General features: G+C 41.9%; 1 protein-coding gene across 2 annotated transcripts in view; it reads right to left on the reverse strand.

The window, feature by feature from the left end:
- The window catches only part of LOC139754681 (uncharacterized), a 422992-nt gene that overhangs the window by 163169 nt on the left and 242016 nt on the right, over positions 1-17807 (reverse strand). For both annotated transcript variants that reach the window (XM_071672238.1, XM_071672237.1), the window contains exon 3: positions 2875-3134. In XM_071672238.1, the coding sequence (XP_071528339.1) occupies positions 2875-3134 (260 nt within the window). The remainder of the gene's footprint in view (positions 1-2874; positions 3135-17807) is intronic.

Consider the following 17807-nt stretch of genomic DNA (forward strand, 5'->3'; position numbering starts at 1 on the left):
GCTTGTGGTTACTAGGTAACCAGTGACAGTTCTCAGTACATTATTTTGTGTGGTTAGTAGAGTTGTTATATTTGCTTTTGAGAAGGTGGAAGACCAAACAGGTGAGACACAGTTTTAAGTGCAGATAAATTGCTAAAATAGGATTTTCAGGAGTTCTTTTTCATGTCCAAACTTGGTGCCAGTTAGTTTTGTGAGGGCATTTAGTTTGTCTTGCTTTTGTTTTCAGTACTTCCTGTGGTGAGTGAACGTCATGTGTATATCACACGTGACATCTAGAATGGCTGGTATTTTGTTCAGTGGGAGAGACTGTCCTCTCAAGGCAACTGATGGGTGTGAGCTGGGTTCGTGGCTGTCTGGGAATAAAATAGTTACTGAAGAATTCTGTGGAGATGTGGACATTCTGTTCTTGGTGTGTCACTGTTCCAATCATGTAATGCAGTGCTACATGTTTGTTGCCGTTAGCGAAATGTCACAGTGTTGTATTGAGATTGTGGGGTCGTCTGTATATGAATGGAGCTGCATGTTGAGGCCTGCCTGAGGCAATGGAAGATTGTGTAAGAAGATAGTGAAGAGAGTCGAAAAAAGAACTGCTCCTTGGGGAACCCCATTGTACTGTGTTTTGAAGGGGAAACCATTGTGAGTAACCTTGGCATGGCGACCAACCACTTTTTGTGACTGTTGTGCAGGGTACTGTAATGTGTGTGTGTGTGTGTGTGTGTGAGAGGTTGTTTGGTGAACAGCGCCAAGTTCTTTGTTGACGTCTGTTGCCACTAGCACTGTGCATGGAGGGGGTTGTGGTTGGATGAATCCATCTTGCATATGTTGCGTGAGGTCAATATGGAGTGTGGTAGTAAAGTGTTTGGGTCTGAAGCCATGTTGTGTGGGTGAGAGCGTTTTATTGTGGTGTGGATCAGTTTTCCAATGAGTTTGGTTACTGAGGATAGGAATGATGTAGGGAAGTAGGAGGATGGAGAGTCGGGTGGTTTGGAGTTTTTTTTGGAATGGTATTATGGTGACAAGTTTACAAATGTTAGAAAGTTTGCTGTGTAGCAAGAAGTGGTTGAAGATCTGTAAGTGACTGGATTGCAAAAGGCCCATGGTGTTTTATGTCAAAGTTTGATGTATTGTCAGGACCTGTTCTACTTACTTCTTACCCCATGAGTCCAGTCTTTCCTCATGAAGTTCCTGCTGCACTCATGAAGCTGGCCACATCCACCGGGTCAGAAGGTATGATGATGTCAATGTGTTTGTGTGTAGAGAGTGCAGGGCAATTAAGAAGTGCTCGTTCTCTTCTTTATGGTAACTGCATCTTAGGCATGAAGGGCCTTGGGATATGATGAAATGGTGTTTGTATGATGTAGTGATGGTTGGTGTCCACTGCGTAACCTGGATAATGTGACTCGTGTTAGTCTGGGGTGTGTGATTTCTCATGAGTGTATGGAGGTCAGTTGTATAGTGCTTGTCAATGCCTGCATACACACGTATATATACATATGGCATTACTGGGCTCCACTTGCTTGTGGTTGCGTCACCAGTGGAAAGGCACTTCAGTGAGGCTGTATCATCATCAATGGATGATGAGTAAAATCTTATCGAGGAACTTCTTACTTCCATGGGGGTCCATCATTTCACTGCTACGGGATGTAGCGCAGCTTTGAAGGATCCACATAAAAGGGGTCAAGGGGTTGATAAAAACATTTGATTAACAACATAAACCTTACTTTACTGCACCAGGAATCCTATTTCTCCTGTGTGGGGCTGATGTAGTGCCCAGCCACCCACATTCACTGTGTGAGATCATGGGTCTCAGTGTAGTAATACTGTTTATCTTTTATTTCGGGGAAGTGAACAACAACAAGGGTATTCCATGTCTTCATTGTGGTAGTTGCTTCGTGAGCATGAAAGGTCTCCAGTTATTTTGATGTTTGTAATGTGGCAGGGATGGGTGATGTCTAAAGATGAGAAACTGTAACCCATACAGCATAAAGCTATAATGCGTGGCTTCACATGGGTGTATGTCTGGCAGGGCAGTTGTCTAAAGCTTGTCGGGTCATTTCAGTGTGTATAGGTTTCGTCAGCGTTGCATTTGTAGGAAGCGTGAGAGTTGAGGAGTATAGGTGGCAGATGTGTGAAGCAGTGGTAGGGTAAGGTGTCTATTTCCGTTTGGGGTCTAGTGGTCAGGTGTGGTGTGGATGGGATGGGACCAGCTCGTGCAGCTGATGGAGAGAACTGAGTGCATAATGAGGTGGGACTGCACTGGAAGGATCTCTGATATAAAAATCAGTATCCTAAAATACTGACTCACGTACTCATAAGTACACCATATTCATTATAGACTAAATAATGAATATAAAAACAAAAGAAAAAAAACATACTGATCCATGGAAGGGAAAAAATCAGTCTGCCAGCGGCATGTTATGACAGCTGATGAGATCAACTTTGTGGTGGTCTCTGACTGGCCAAGGGCAGGGCCCGGGACGAGCAAGTGACTGCTGTCTAGTTGAAAGGTTAGCGGCAGGTGAGGCAAGCCAGTGTCTCCACCTGACAGACACAGTGTTTGAAGGTCATAATGATGGTACTCCTAGAGGGAATATCTCATGCTTACGGAACAAACCTCAGACGAGAGAGAAAAATAATACACATCATAATAACTATTTGTAAATATGGCATTTGAAAACAAGCTGCATGATACCTAATAAAGATCATAATAACTGCATTTAACGTAAACAAGATTTAATTATAAATAAAAAGAAGCTTCCAAATCTTCAATCCTATATAACCACTGATGATGCCTAGCCTAGCTACCTCACCATAACTGAATTTAGCAACATTTTACACACGTTTCCTTAGAGCGAATATCAAGTGGACACCAACCTCATATTTTCTGGACGATTCATCTTTCTGCTCTTTCTCTTGTGTTTCCTCCTCATGCTTCTCCTCCAGTTCTTCATGAGAGCTTACTTCCTCTTCCTCTAACACCTCCTCCTCATGAGTCCCACTGTCTTCCAGCTCAAGCTTGACGGTGCTGTCAATGCACAGGTCCTCCTGGCTGGTGTGGGAGTCTGGCGTGAGATCTGCTTTGCAGTCCAACGTGACTAGATCCTGACACTGCTCATGACATGTGTAGCTGCAGTCTGGGGAAGAAATGACACTCTTAACACTCTCGCTCTCTCTGTATACATACATTTATCATCTTTATCATTATTATCATTATTATCAATACTATTACTAGCATCATTACTGTCATTATTATTATCATTATTATTATTATTATTATTATTATTATTATCATTATTATTATTGGGTGATGAGAGCCCCCTATATCTGTATAACTCCCAAAACAATTTCACAAGTTTCCTCCACTCGTCCCTGGAGCTAACCATTCACATGGCGTGGATGGAGCCTTCCAAACTTGTACCAAATTACTCTGTTCTCCATCAGGTATCTGTCACACACTAACAACAGAGCAATGGCTTTGTAAACATCAACACATAAATCACGAATGGAAACTATGGGATTTGAAATGACAAATGATTTTGACATGTTTCTCTTTCTCTAAATGTAAAACAAATATATAAACTAATATTTTTTTTTACAATTAATTGCAATGGGGTCATGTGCGAGAATCAGCAGTATTATACGTCACGCTGAATATGACTCCCCCAAAAACTATGTGTAGTTCCAGTAATATTCTAGTTGACCCCCCAAACAGAAGTTTGAATTTTTGAGCAAAGCCACACACGCCGGGCCAACCTACTGATATGATTCTGCTGGTTAACAGTATCAGTCATGCCTCATCCAGCAGGTGAGGCTCACCTCCTCCCTCATCAAAGCCAGGTTCTCTCGATACCACAGGTACCAGCCTGCCTACCTTCCTTCCAGTAGTGGTACCAGCCTACCATCACATACGTGGTGGTTACCTGACCATCCTCAACTACAGTGGTAACCTCTCCCTGCATTAATGTTATCAACCTTTCCCTCAAAGGAAAGAATACCAACTTCCTCACATACCAATGGTACCAAACAACCCCATCTTCGAGACAATGCCACCCTCCCTCCACACTAGTGATGCACATTCGTCCCACTTGAACAAGCAACCTTGACGGCAGCAGTACCAACCTCCCCAGACTGCAGTGGTACCAACCTTCTCTCCTCCAGCAGCATTACTCACCCTCCCACACATCAGTGGTGCCCGTCTCCACAAGCAGCACCAACTCGTCCCCCTTCCAGTAACGATAACATCCTCCCTGTACCTCAGTGGCAACAACCAATCCCTCCCCAGTGGCAGAGGCCATCTCTCTTCATACCAGCCAGCACTTCCCCAGGAACAATGCAAACCTCGCAGAGCATCACTGGTACCATCCTGTCTCTCTCAAGTAGCAGTATCAACTCTCCAACAACAGTGGTACCAACGTGCTCCAGCTCTGCTGTAGTACCAACCCTCCCATACACCAGCGGTGCCAATCAGCCCCTCCCCAGCATCAGTACCAGCTTCCCCACACGCATACCTGTGGTACCAACCAGTCCCTGCACTGCCCTAGTAAGGTACCAACCTCCCCACACAAGGTAACAGTGTAAGAAAAAAAATAAGTATTTACCTGTGATATACAACTCCACCAGCTGATGTGCCGCCACGTAGCTGCGTTTTCTTTTCCTAAATATATAATATCTTGGGCCAATAAACTAACACAAAAATAAACTCTAATTCTGAGAAACTGTGAGAACAAACTAAGACTTTTAGTATTAATATACAACGCAAATCAGGGTCGATAAGTCTGTTATTAGGCAGACACACAATCAGGCAAATCAAGAAGTTTGAAACTGGTCTCCAGATAATAATGACTGAGAAAAGGGAAAGTACCAAGATCAAACTGGCTGTTACATCCTCAACTAGGGGGATAAATGAAAGGATCTACGTGGTTATTGGCAAGGATAAAGAGAAAATCAAAGATGAAGGAGGAAATAAGATTAAACAATGAGAAATCAAGTCAAAGATCTTGAAAGGTGTCGTCAGGCGAGAGAGGGACACAGGAAGGTGAAAAATAGTCACCACAGGTTCAGGTGAGTCGAGGGAACTCAGAGGGTACATAACTAAACGAAGGGAAGAGAATGGTTGAAAAACGGAAAAAGATCAAAATGGGTCTTTTCTACACGTACCAGAGGCCGTTCAACGAGAGAAAATCTCCATAACACAGAGTACTGAAACTACTGAAAATATATGGCTGGGAGAGACAGCTGGGGGATGATCAACAGACAGAGCATGAGGACTGATGCAGTGGAGGTCAGGTCTGGGGACAATGAGACAGAGGTAAGCAGGGAACTGAGTCAAGCTCCAGACGGAATAATGTCCAGTGTTAAGGATGTAATGATCGGAGACACGTATGGCCCGCTAGATGAAAGGTTTAGAAAAGTGCAGAGCATACAGGGTCAGCGCCTGTCAGCCAAAGTGGTATGCTGATTCAAAGAGACACTGAGGCTATAGAAACACAAGATGCAATTTCTGTGGTAAGAGAAAAGAAAACAACTGGCGGGTACAACCAAGACAAAAGGGAACGACCAGTCACGATTATGCCAGGAGCTTAGGAAGGATAAAAAGATTATAAACACGGCAAAATTCAGCATGGTATTCATATGACATGACAGACCAGGCAAAGAGTAATCATAAATCAAACAATGGAAGACACCAAATGAGGCAAGAGGATGTAACAGACCTGCCACTACGACAGAGGCGTCGGGTCTGGTAAGTGGAGGAAATGTCCGGCAGAAAGTATCGTATGGAAATGCAGACGAGCTTGTAGTACACGGTAATGAGCCAGCGTTCACGGAATGAAAGAAGGAAAATGTACTTGTCAATGGTGGAGTGAGACATAACTTACTAAGGAGATAAGATCTCATCTGTTACGTCCAAAGGAATACGTGAAAATGAGGAGGACAAGAGAAGACAAAAGAGGAGGAAAATTGGCTCCTCTGATAAGACAAAGCTTTAAGCTTCAGGAAATACAGACAAATGACTCATTCAAGTCATACATAATGGAAAGAATAATTGCAGGAAACAAGTGCAGAATGTTGCTGAGCATTACGTAATCCTCCAAAGAATCTTACAGAACTGGAGGAAATATAAGATGATAACAATGCAGGAATATTCAGGATGGTACAGGACGCTGTATAACAAAATTTTCTTAGGAAATGATTATCAAAATAGATTTTGATTACAAAGACAGTGACTGGAAATATGGGTTCTCATGGAGACAGAGAGTCAGGAAAACACAAGTTCCAACACGGAATACAAGATAATGTCGTTATACCAGCATATCAGTGAGCACACTGGGATCACAGGGACTGATAAGCCATTATTGCTAAATTTTATTTCCTCACACTGTAGCGAGGGGTTTAAGAATACCATGATATGCTACACCAACTGTGATCATGTAATGCTCAAGTTTGATTATGTGATAAATGAGACCTACTTGTGACACTTGCCAGATGCTGCTAGTAGTAATGTACAGGGGTACATAGTGATAGCACTGGATCCCGTTTCTCTATCAAGGAATGAAGTATTGAAATTGAATTGGTAAATGACGACATAGAAAGAGCAGGAATGAGACCTGACTTCACTAGGTCATACGCAGAATCATGGAAATCATACAGATATCAATCATTTGTATGATAACCTAAACTGGGAGGCAGAGTTCAGTAGCCGGTAATCGGGACGCTGTGGTGAAAAATGTGCAATTTACAGAGGGAAGGAACAGGAGTCTTGGTAACTTTTATCTCAAACACAGAGCAAAGATTGAAAGAGAACGATGGAAAAAAAAGACATCAAAAAGTAAGTAGTTTAAAAATGCATTGTGGCTAAGACACAGGCAAGACTACAAGGCATCAAGACATGACAAGAATATGGCATGAAAAGAGGAAGAAAGAAACTTGGAAAACAATATTGTGGACATGGCGAGAGATAATATAAAAATTATCCACAAATCTATTATGGGTAACTCGTCAGCTACAGAGCAGCTAATAAGGCTATGAGACTCAGAGGGAAGAGCTATAAGGGTGATGTAAAACTATGTAAGAAAGTGAATGACAATTTCAAAAGTGTTTTCAGAATGAGATGGAATGGGGAGGAGGTCATGGAAAACACTAAAATATCTTGGAAAGACATATAGTATACCAAAGGGGATTGACCACTATAAGATTTACTGTTAATATGAAATATCTCTGTAAGTGCCCTAGATGTCTGCTGATACGAGTGATACACGACTTGAAACGTTCTTTCGAATATCGCTGGAATAACGTGAATCGACACGAGAGTGGAAGAGGACAAACACCATGACTGTCTTTAAGAAAGGAGCCTGGGAGGATCTTCTGAATTATGAACCAGCCTCCCTAACAAGCGTGGTCTGGAAAGAACTGGGAAAGATAAATCAGAAAGCAAACTGATGACTTTTGCAAGAATAGGAACTGCCTAGGAGAAGGAAAGTACAAGAGATCATCTCTAACCACTTCGATTTCTATGAGAAAGTGAGCTCCGTTTTAGACAAAAGAGAAAGTTCAGTGTATTGTTTGTATTTGAACTCCCATAAACCATCAAACACTCTAAAATTTAGGAGAATTTGCAAAGGAGCTGGTTGATCAGGCAGGGATATGAGGATGACAACTTTGGCGGATAAAAGATTATCTCAATGGAAGAGGAAAAAAAGACGCATGTCAGGAGGACCTTCTAAAACGTAGGTTGAGCTCACCAGTGGCATGCTGGCCTGGGACCACTGATCTTCTTGATCTATGTAAGTGACTTGCTGGAAGGATTGGACTCCAGCCGGAATATGTTTGGAGATAATGTTTGTGTCATGAGGGAAGTGAAAAGGGAGAGGAGTTTTGCATCCACTTCCAAACGGACTTACACAAGCTATAAAGTTAGGCTGATACACGATTGATCAAATTCAATTTGAGTAAATATGTACAGTGAAAGAAGGCCTTAACATGAATACTATCCAGCAGGAAATAAGCTGCAAGAATTTGTATGAGAGAGGCTTGGAAGCAGACAACGTCCCTCACCTCTCGCCACAGATCCACCTTAAGAAGGTAATAATGTAAACAGTCAACTGGAAACTCTTAGAATATTGTCCAATATATGGAGATGGAAATATCCAATATATGGAGATGGAAATACCCAATATATGGAGATGGAAATATCCAATATATGGATATGGAAATATCCAATATATGGAGATGGAAATAACCAAGAGGCCTTAAATATGCTCAACGTGGAAGAAAGAACGAAAAAAAAAGACCTGATCAAAACCTTTAAGTTTTTTTTAACCAGTTTAATGAAGTCAGGCGTGAATAGTTCTTCGAAATGGAAGGACGAAAGAACCTGAGGCCATGACATGACACTGGGCAAGACACTTGTTAGGAGAGATGCAGAGAAGTACGTATTGTACTGTACTGTACTGCACAGGGGCAGTGGATGAACAGAATTAACTGAATGAAACTGTTGACGTGGACAGCATGTGCGGAGGTGTAACAAGATGGATGATAGTAGATAATGTTCAAGAGATGGGGAGCCACGAGTGTAGGACTTCCTCTCGTATACCACAAATAGGTAATCATACATCTGTACTGCCAATCAGCCCCTACCTCCCAACCAGACCCTTTACATCAGTCATACCACCCTCCCCACACCAGTGGTACCAATCAGCCCCTTCCCAGCAGTCATATCACCCTCCCCACACCAGTGGTACCAATCAGCCCCTCCCCAGCAGTCATACCACCCTCCCCACACCAGTGGTACCAATCAGCCCCTCCCCAGCAGTCATACCACCCTCCCCACACCAGTGGTACCAATCAGCCCCTCCCCAGCAGTCATACCACCCTCCCCACTCACCAGTCATACCACCCTCCCCACACACTAGTGATACCAATCAGCTCCTCTCGAGCAACAGTACCAACCTGCCTGGCCTGTAGCCAAGGGCCAGAGGACAGGGTGTTCCTGCCGCAATACGACACAGCCGAGCCACCACCACCACCACCAGCAGCAGCGCCCCACCCCACACACACACACACACACACGTCATTACGGCCCTGGTCAACACGGTGGCGGTCGTCACCAACACACGTGTTGCTAACTACCTCACTGGCCCACCAGCCTCCTGCTCTGAACGAGATTCTAATGTCCCTTTTTCCTCAGTGCCAGAGGACGAGTGGCTGACAGTACCGCACGTGTTATAACACTGGGAGGAAATACAACCCAAGATACGTACAACTGTTGTTTTAAAAACTTAATGATCCATTGTATGGGAAAGTTCCTTTAGATTCAAGTTATTGGAATGATAACTTAAGTCACTGGAATACATAAGTAACAGTACTATAAAAATATTGATAAATTTTCTATCGTGGTTATCAACATATATAGATAAATACACACACACACACACACATTAATGTGTGTGTGTGTGGGTGGGTGGGTTGGGCCACTGCTCGTACCTCGCTAAACCGGGAGACGGCGATTAAGTATATATATATATATATATATATATATATATATATTATCCCTGGGGATAGGGGAGAAAGAATACTTCCCACGTATTCCCTGCGTGTCGTAGAAGGCGACTAAAAGGGGAGGGAGTGGGGGGCTGGAAATCCTCCCCTCTTGTTTTTTTTTTTTCTAATTTTCCAAAAGAAGGAACAGAGAAGGGGGCCAGGTGAGGATGTTCCCTCAGAGGCCCAGTCCTCTGTTCTTAACGCTACCTTGCTGATGCGGGAAATGGCGAATAGTTTGAATATATATATATATATATATATATATATATATATATATATATATATATATATATATATATCGATGGACAGACAATTGTATATACACCAACAGAGGGATTCGAACCCCAGGTAGGGTGCATAGCTGACTCAGCTACACGGAGGTCAAAATACAAATTTGAAAAAGACAAAAAAAAAAAAAAAAAAAGGCACAAAACAAACACATTTTGAAGAAAGATAATACTATACATATCACTAAAGCAGATAAGGCTAACACAGGTGTGATTTAGAACAATAGTGATCATTTTTCTAAAATGAATGATCTTTTAAGTGATGACATATCTTAAACTCAGTAAGAATCCCCTAACAGCAGCAAATTTTCATCAAAAACTGAAGTTGTTTTTGAAAGGTAATGGTTCTCTTATCAAAAGTTATTCATCTTTGTCCCCTTCATCGCCATATATGTATGGACTTATCAAAACACATAAACAGAATTTTCCAGCAAGACCTATAGTGAGTTCAGTAGGCGCCATCACATACATATTGTCAAAATGGTTAGTTTCTTTATAATGCCTATCAGTGGGTAATATATCAAATTCTAACATCATGAACAACGTAGATTTAGTTAACAAGCTTAATGATATCAATGTTGACTTTGATATCAAACTAGTTAGCTTTGGTGTTTCACTTCTGTAGCTTTGATGTTTCACTTCTGTTCACAAAAGTTTCGGTTGATGACCTCAGAATATTTTAGTTGATGTCTTGAAGAATATTCAGTTACCTGTTTCAAAGTCTGTTTTTATCGAGTCGATAAAATTGTGTACAAAATAATGTGAATTTCAATTTAATGGAGAACATTGTGCACGGAAATTTGACATGGCAATGGGTAACCCTCTCTCACCTGTAGTAAAATTTTTTTTACATGGAACTCAATTTAACAAAATTACTAACGGGTATCTTACCCTCTAATGCAATTGGGTTTAGGTGTGTAGATGATGTTTTTTTGTGTTTAGCCAATAAATGAAAATTTACAAACATTTCGCCCTATACTTAACAATTTTGTACTTTCCATCAACTTGAAAATAATGGTATGTTGACACTTTTAGATTGCATGATCCATAGGGATGGAAACATGTTTAAGTTTAGTATATACAGAAAACCTACCAAGGTGTGCTCATATGTTCATTATTACGCAGCTAAACAAGACAGACTTAAGTTATCATCATTCCGCTCTATGTTCCTTGGGGCATTACGTATTTGCACTCCAGAGTATATTTATTGATGAGTTTGAGATATACTCAATTGGAGTTATACTCAAACCTCCCCTTGACACATAAACCAAATTGGAAATAAGTAGAAATGATTTTACATTACTTCCCATGCTGCTTAAATCCTTTAATGTATATATTGCCTTCAGCAACAACAATACTATTAAGAATATCTTAATCAGGAACTTACCATAAAGTTCTGCAGGCTGTGTTCATAGCGTACCATGTAAAAATTAGGATATGCTAATGTTGGGCAGATTGGTAAGGATATTTCTGGTAGACTCAAGCAACATAACTATTGCATTAGAATAGGACAAGAATCAAACGCCTTGTTTAATCATGTTAAGAATTATGATCATTGTACCGACTGTAATAATGCCATCTCAGTTATCAACTGTAACTCCTGTACCACGAGAAAAGTAATGCCATCTCAGTTATTAACTCCTGTACCACGAGAAATATCACTGAATCTTCTATTATTAAATACACAAAGAATTGTAACATAGAGATTGGTGAAGGTTTATACAAATTGGATAGCTTTAATGTTGACAAAATTTGTAAACAGTTCCATTTATTGTCCACGTAATATATATTTTTGATACACATGTTGCCAGACTTGAACGCACCCGAACTCCATTCGGGCAGTCACTTGTTTCCGAATTGGCGTTCTAGCTACGTCTCTTTATTGTATATCAAATGAGAGTTATATGTATTTCATGTATCTCATCTGATGATGTGATTATTAAACGAAAGTGCACTTTGGAACTATCGCGCTTTATTTCCCCGAGGTTTAGAAGGAATTTACTTGATCTTTTCCAATATATATATATATATATATATATATATATATATATATATATATATATATATATATATATATATATATATATATATATCATACAAACCTCCAACAGCCAGGATCGAACCCGGGACCCCTGTGCAAGAGGCAGGCATGCCACGGGTCCCGGGTTCGATCCTGGCTGTTGGAGGTTTGTATGTTCTATGAAGGTGCGCGTTCATATGCACATTATTCGTGTGTGTATATATATATATATATATATATATATATATATATATATATATATATATATATATATATATATATATATATATATATATTATCCCTGGGGTTAGGGGAGAAAGAATACTTCCCACGTATTCCCTGCGTGTCGTAGAAGGCGACTAAAAGGGGAAGGAGCGGGTGGCTGGAAATCCTCCCCTCTCGTTTTTTTTTTTTTTTTTTTTCCAAAAGAAGGAACAGAGAAGGGGGCAAGGTGAGGATGTTCCCTCAAAGGCCCAGTCCTCTGTTCTTAACGCTACCTCGCTAACGCGGGAAATGGCGAATAGTTTGAAAGAAGAAAGAAAGATATATATATATATATATATATATATATATATATATATATATATATATATATATATATATATATATATATATATTTTATTTTTTTTATTTTTTTATTTTTTTTTTGCTTTGTCGCTGTCTCCCGCGTTTGCGAGGTAGCGCAAGGAAACAGACGAAAGAAATGGCCCAACCCACCCCCAAACACATGTATATACATACGTCCACACACGCAAATATACATACCTACACAGCTTTCCATGGTTTACCCCAGACGCCTCACACGCCCCGATCCAACCCACCGACAGCACGTCAACCCCGGTATACCACATCGCTCCAATTCACTCTATTCCTTGCCCTCCTTTCACCCTCCTGCATGTTCAGGCCCCGATCACACAAAATCTTTTTCACTCCATCTTTCCACCTCCAATTTGGTCTCCCTCTTCTCCTCGTTCCCTCCACCTCCGACACATATATCCTCTTGGTCAATCTTTCCTCACTCATTCTCTCCATGTGCCCAAACCATTTCAAAACACCCTCTTCTGCTCTCTCAACCACGCTCTTTTTATTTCCACACATCTCTCTTACCCTTACGTTACTTACTCGATCAAACCACCTCACACCACACATTGTCCTCAAACATCTCATTTCCAGCACATCCATCCTCCTGCGCACAACTCTATCCATAGCCCACGCCTCGCAACCATACAACATTGTTGGAACCACTATTCCTTCAAACATACCCATTTTTGCTTTCCGAGATAATGTTCTCGACTTCCACACATTCTTCAAGGCTCACAGAATTTTCGCCCCCTCCCCCACCCTATGATCCACTTCCGCTTCCATGGTTCCATCCGCTGCCAGATCCACTCCCAGATATCTAAAACACTTCACTTCCTCCAGTTTTTCTCCATTCAAACTCACCTCCCAATTGACTTGACCCTCAACCCTACTGTACCTAATAACCTTGCTCTTATTCACATTTACTCTTAACTTTCTTCTTTCACACACTTTACCAAGCTCAGTCACCAGCTTCTGCAGTTTCTCACATGAATCAGCCACCAGCGCTGTATCATCAGCGAACACAACTGACTCACTTCCCAAAAGGTGAGATAGGTAGTATGTTTGAGGAAAGGAGCCTGGATGTTTTGGCTCTGAGTGAAACGAAGCTCAAGGGTAAAGGGGAAGAGTGGATTGGGAATGTCTTGGGAGTAAAGTCAGGGGTTAGTGAGAGGACAAGGGCAAGGGAAGGAGTAGCACTACTCCTGAAAAAGGAGTGGTGGGAGTATGTGATAGGGTGTAAGAAAGTAAACTCTAGATTGATATGGGTAAAACTGAAAGTGGATCGAGAGAGATGGGTGATTATTGGTGCATATGCACCTGGGCATGAGAAGAAAGATCATGAGAGGCAAGTGTTTTGGGAACAGCTGAGTGAGTGTGTTAGTAGTTTTCATGCACGAGACCGGGTTATAGTGATGGGTGATTTGAATGCAAAGGTAAGTAATATGGCAGTTGAGGGAATAATTAGTGTTAAGTGTTGTAAATGGAAATGGTGACGAGCTTGTAGATTTATGTGCTGAAAAAGGACAAGTGATTGGGAATACCTGGTTCAAAAATAGATATACATAAGTATACGTATGTAAGTAGGATAGATGGCCAGAGAGTGTTACTGGATTACGTGTTAATTGATAGGAGCGCGAAAGAGAGACTTTTGGATGTTAATGTGCTGAGAGGTGCAACTAGAGGGATGTCTGATCATTATCTTGTGGAGGCGAAGGTGAAGATTTGTAGAGGTTGTCAGAAAAGAAGAGAGAATGTTGGGGTGAAGAGAGTGGTGAGAGTAAGTGAGCTTGGGAAGGAGACTTGTGTGAGGAAGTACCAGGAGAGACTGAGTACAGAATGGAAAAAGGTGAGAACAAAGGAGGTAAGGGGAATGGGGGAGGAATGGGATGTATCTAGGGAAACAGTGATGGCTTGCGTAAAAGATGCTTGTGGCATGAGAAGCGTGGGAGGTGGGCAGATTAGAAAGGGTAGAGTGGTGGGGTGAAGACGTAAAATTATTAGTGAAAGAGAAGAGAGAGGCATTTGGACGATTTTTGCAGGGAAAAAATGCAACTGAGTGGGAGATGTATATAAGAAAGAGGCAGGAGGTCAAGAGAAAGGTGCAAGAGGTGAAGAAGAGGTAAATGAGAGTTGGGGTAAGAGAGTATCATTAAATTTTAGGGAGAATACAAAGATGTTTTGGAAAGAGGTAAATAAAGTGCGTAAGACAAGGGAACAAATGGGAACTTCAGTGAAGGGTGCTAATGGGGAGGTGATAACAAGTAGTGGTGATGTGAGAAGGAGATGGAGTGAGTATTTTGAAGGTTTGTTGAATGTGTTTGATGATAGAGTGGCAGATATAGGGTGTATTGATCGGGGTGGTGTGCAAAGTGAGAGGGTTAGGGAGAATGATTGGGTAAACAGAGAAGAGGTAGTAAAAGCTTTGCGGAAGATGAAAGCCGGCAAGGCAGCGGGTTTGGATGGTACTGCAGTGGAATTTACTAAAAAAGGGGTGACTGTACAGTTGACTGGTTGGTAAGGTTATTTAATGTATGTATGACTCATGGTGAGGTGCTTGAGGATTGGCGGAATGCTTGCATAGTGCCATTTTACAAAGGCAAAGGGGATAAAAGTGAGTGCTCAAATTACGGAGGTATAAGTTTGTTGAGTATTCCTAGGAAATTATATGGGAGGGTATTGTTTAAGAGGGTGAAGGCATGTACAGAGCATCAGACTGGGGAGGAGTAGTGTGGTTTCAGAAGTGGTAGAGGATGTGTGGATCAGGTGTTTGCTTTGAAGAATGTATGTGAGAAATACTTAGAAAAGCAAATGGATTTGTATGTAGCATTTATGGATCTGGAGAAGGTATATGATAGAGTTGATAGAGATGGTCTGTGGAAAGTATTAAGAATATATGGTATGGGAGGCAAGTTGTTAGAAGCAGTGAAAAGTTTTTATCGAGGATGTAAGGCATGTGTACGTGTAGGAAGAGAGGAAAGTGATTGGTTCTCAGTGAATGTTGGTTTGCGGCAGGGGTGTGTGATGTCTCCATGGTTGTTTAATTTGTTTATGGATGGGGTTGTTAGGGAGGTGAATGCAAGAGTTTTGGAAAGACGAGCAAGTATGCAGTCTGTTGTGGATGGGAGAGCTTGGGAAGTGAGTCAGTTGTTGTTCGCTGATGATACAGCGCTAATGGCTGAATCGTGTGAGAAACTGCAGAAGCTGGTGACTGAGTTTGGTAAAGTGTGTGAAAGAGGAAAGTTGAGAGTAAATGTGTATAAGAACAAGGTTATCATTGAGGGACAAGTCAATTGGGAGGTAAGTTTGAATGGAGAAAAACTGGAGGAAGTGAAGTCTTTTAGATATCTGGGAGTGGATTTGGCAGCGGATGGAATCATGGAAGCGGAAGTGAATCATAGGGTGGGGGAGGGGGCGAAAGTTCTGGGAGCGTTGAAGAATGTGTGGAAGTCGAGAACATTATCTCGGAAAGCAAAAATGGGTATGTTTGAAGGAATAGTGGTTCCAACAAAGTTATATGGTTGCGAGACATGGGCTATAGATAGAGTTGTGCGGAGGAGGGTGGATGTGCTGGAAATGAGATGTTTGAGGACAATATGTGGTGTGAGGTGGTTTGATTGAGTAAGTAATAGTAGGGTAAGAGAGAGCAGAAGAGGGTGTTTTGAAATGGTTTGGTCACATGGAGAGAATGAGTGAGGAAAGATTGACCAAGAGGATGTATGTGTCAGAGGTGGAGGGAACGAGAGAAGTGGGAGACCAAATTGGAGGTGGAAAGGTGGAGTGAAAAAGATTTTGAGTGATCGGGGCCTGAACATGCAGGAGGGTGAAAAGCGTGCAAGGAATAGAGTGAATTGGAACGATGTGGTATACCGGGGTCGACGTGCTGTCAATGGATTGAACCAGGGCGTGTGAAGCGTCTGGGATAAACCATGGAACGTTGTGTGGGGCCTGGATGTGGAAAGGGAGCTGTGGTTTCGGTGCATTATACATGACAGCTAGAGACTGAGTGCGAACGAATGTGGCCTTTGTTATCTTTTCGTAGCGCTACGTCGCGTACATGCGGGGGAGGGGGTTGTTATTTCATGTATGGCGGGGTGGTGATGGGAATGAATAAAGGCAGACAGTATGAATTATGTACATGTGTATATATGCATATGTCTGTGTGTGTATATATATGTTTACGTTGAGATGTATAGGTATGTATATTTGCGCGTGTGGACGTGTATGTATATACATGTGTATGTGGGTGGATTGGGCCATTCTTTCGTCTGTTTCCTTGCGCTACCTCGCTTACGCGGGAGACAGCGACAAAGTAAAATAAATTATAGTAGCGCTAGGAAAAGACAACAAAGGCCTCATTCGTTCACACTCAGTCTGTAGCTGTCATGTAATAATGCAACGAAACCACAGCTCCCTTTCCACATCCAGGCCCCACACAACTTTCCATGGTTTACCCTAAACGCTTCACATGCCCTGGTTCGATCCATTGACAGTACGTCGACATCAGTATACCACATCGTTCCAATTTACTCTATTCCTTGCACGCCTTTCACCCTCCTGCATGGTCAGGCCCCGATCACACAAAATCTTTTTCACTCCATCTTTCCACTTTCAATTTGGTCTCCCACTTCTCATCGTTCCCTCCACCTCTGAGACATATATCCTCTTGATCAATCTTTCCTCACTCATTCTCTCCATGTGACCAAACCATTTCAAAACACCCTCTTCTGCTCTCTCAACCACACTCTTTTTATTATCACACATCTCTCTTACCCTATTACTACTTACTCAATCAAACCACCTCACACCACATATTGTCCTCAAACATCTCATTTCCAGCACATCCACCCTCCTCCGCACAACTCTATCTATAGCCCACGCCTCGCAACCATACAACATTGTTGGAACCACTATTCCTTCAAACATACCCATTTTTGCTTTCCGAGATAACGTTCTCGACTTCCACACATTCTTCAACGCTCCCAGAACTTTCGCCCCCCTCCCCCACCCTATGATTCACTTCCGCTTCCATGGTTCTATCTGCCAAATCCACTCCCAGATATCTAAAACACTTCACTTCCTCCAGTTTTTCTCCATTCAAACTTACCTCCCAATTGACTTGTCCCTCAACCCTACTGTACCTAATAACCTTACTCTTATTCACATTTACTCTCAACTTTCTTCTTTCACACACTTTACCAAACTCAGTCACCAGCTTCTGCAGTTTCTCATATGAATCAGCCACCACGGGCAAAATGAAACACGACAAGTTAGCGAGGTAGCATCAAGAACAGAGGACTGAGCCTTAGAGGGAAATCCCTTACTTGGCCTCCTTCTCTGATCCTTCTTTAGGAAAAGTAAAAACTAGAAGAAAAGATTTGCAG

This window comes from Panulirus ornatus, chromosome 17, assembly GCF_036320965.1.
Source record: "Panulirus ornatus isolate Po-2019 chromosome 17, ASM3632096v1, whole genome shotgun sequence".
NCBI classification, from domain to species: domain Eukaryota; kingdom Metazoa; phylum Arthropoda; class Malacostraca; order Decapoda; family Palinuridae; genus Panulirus; species Panulirus ornatus.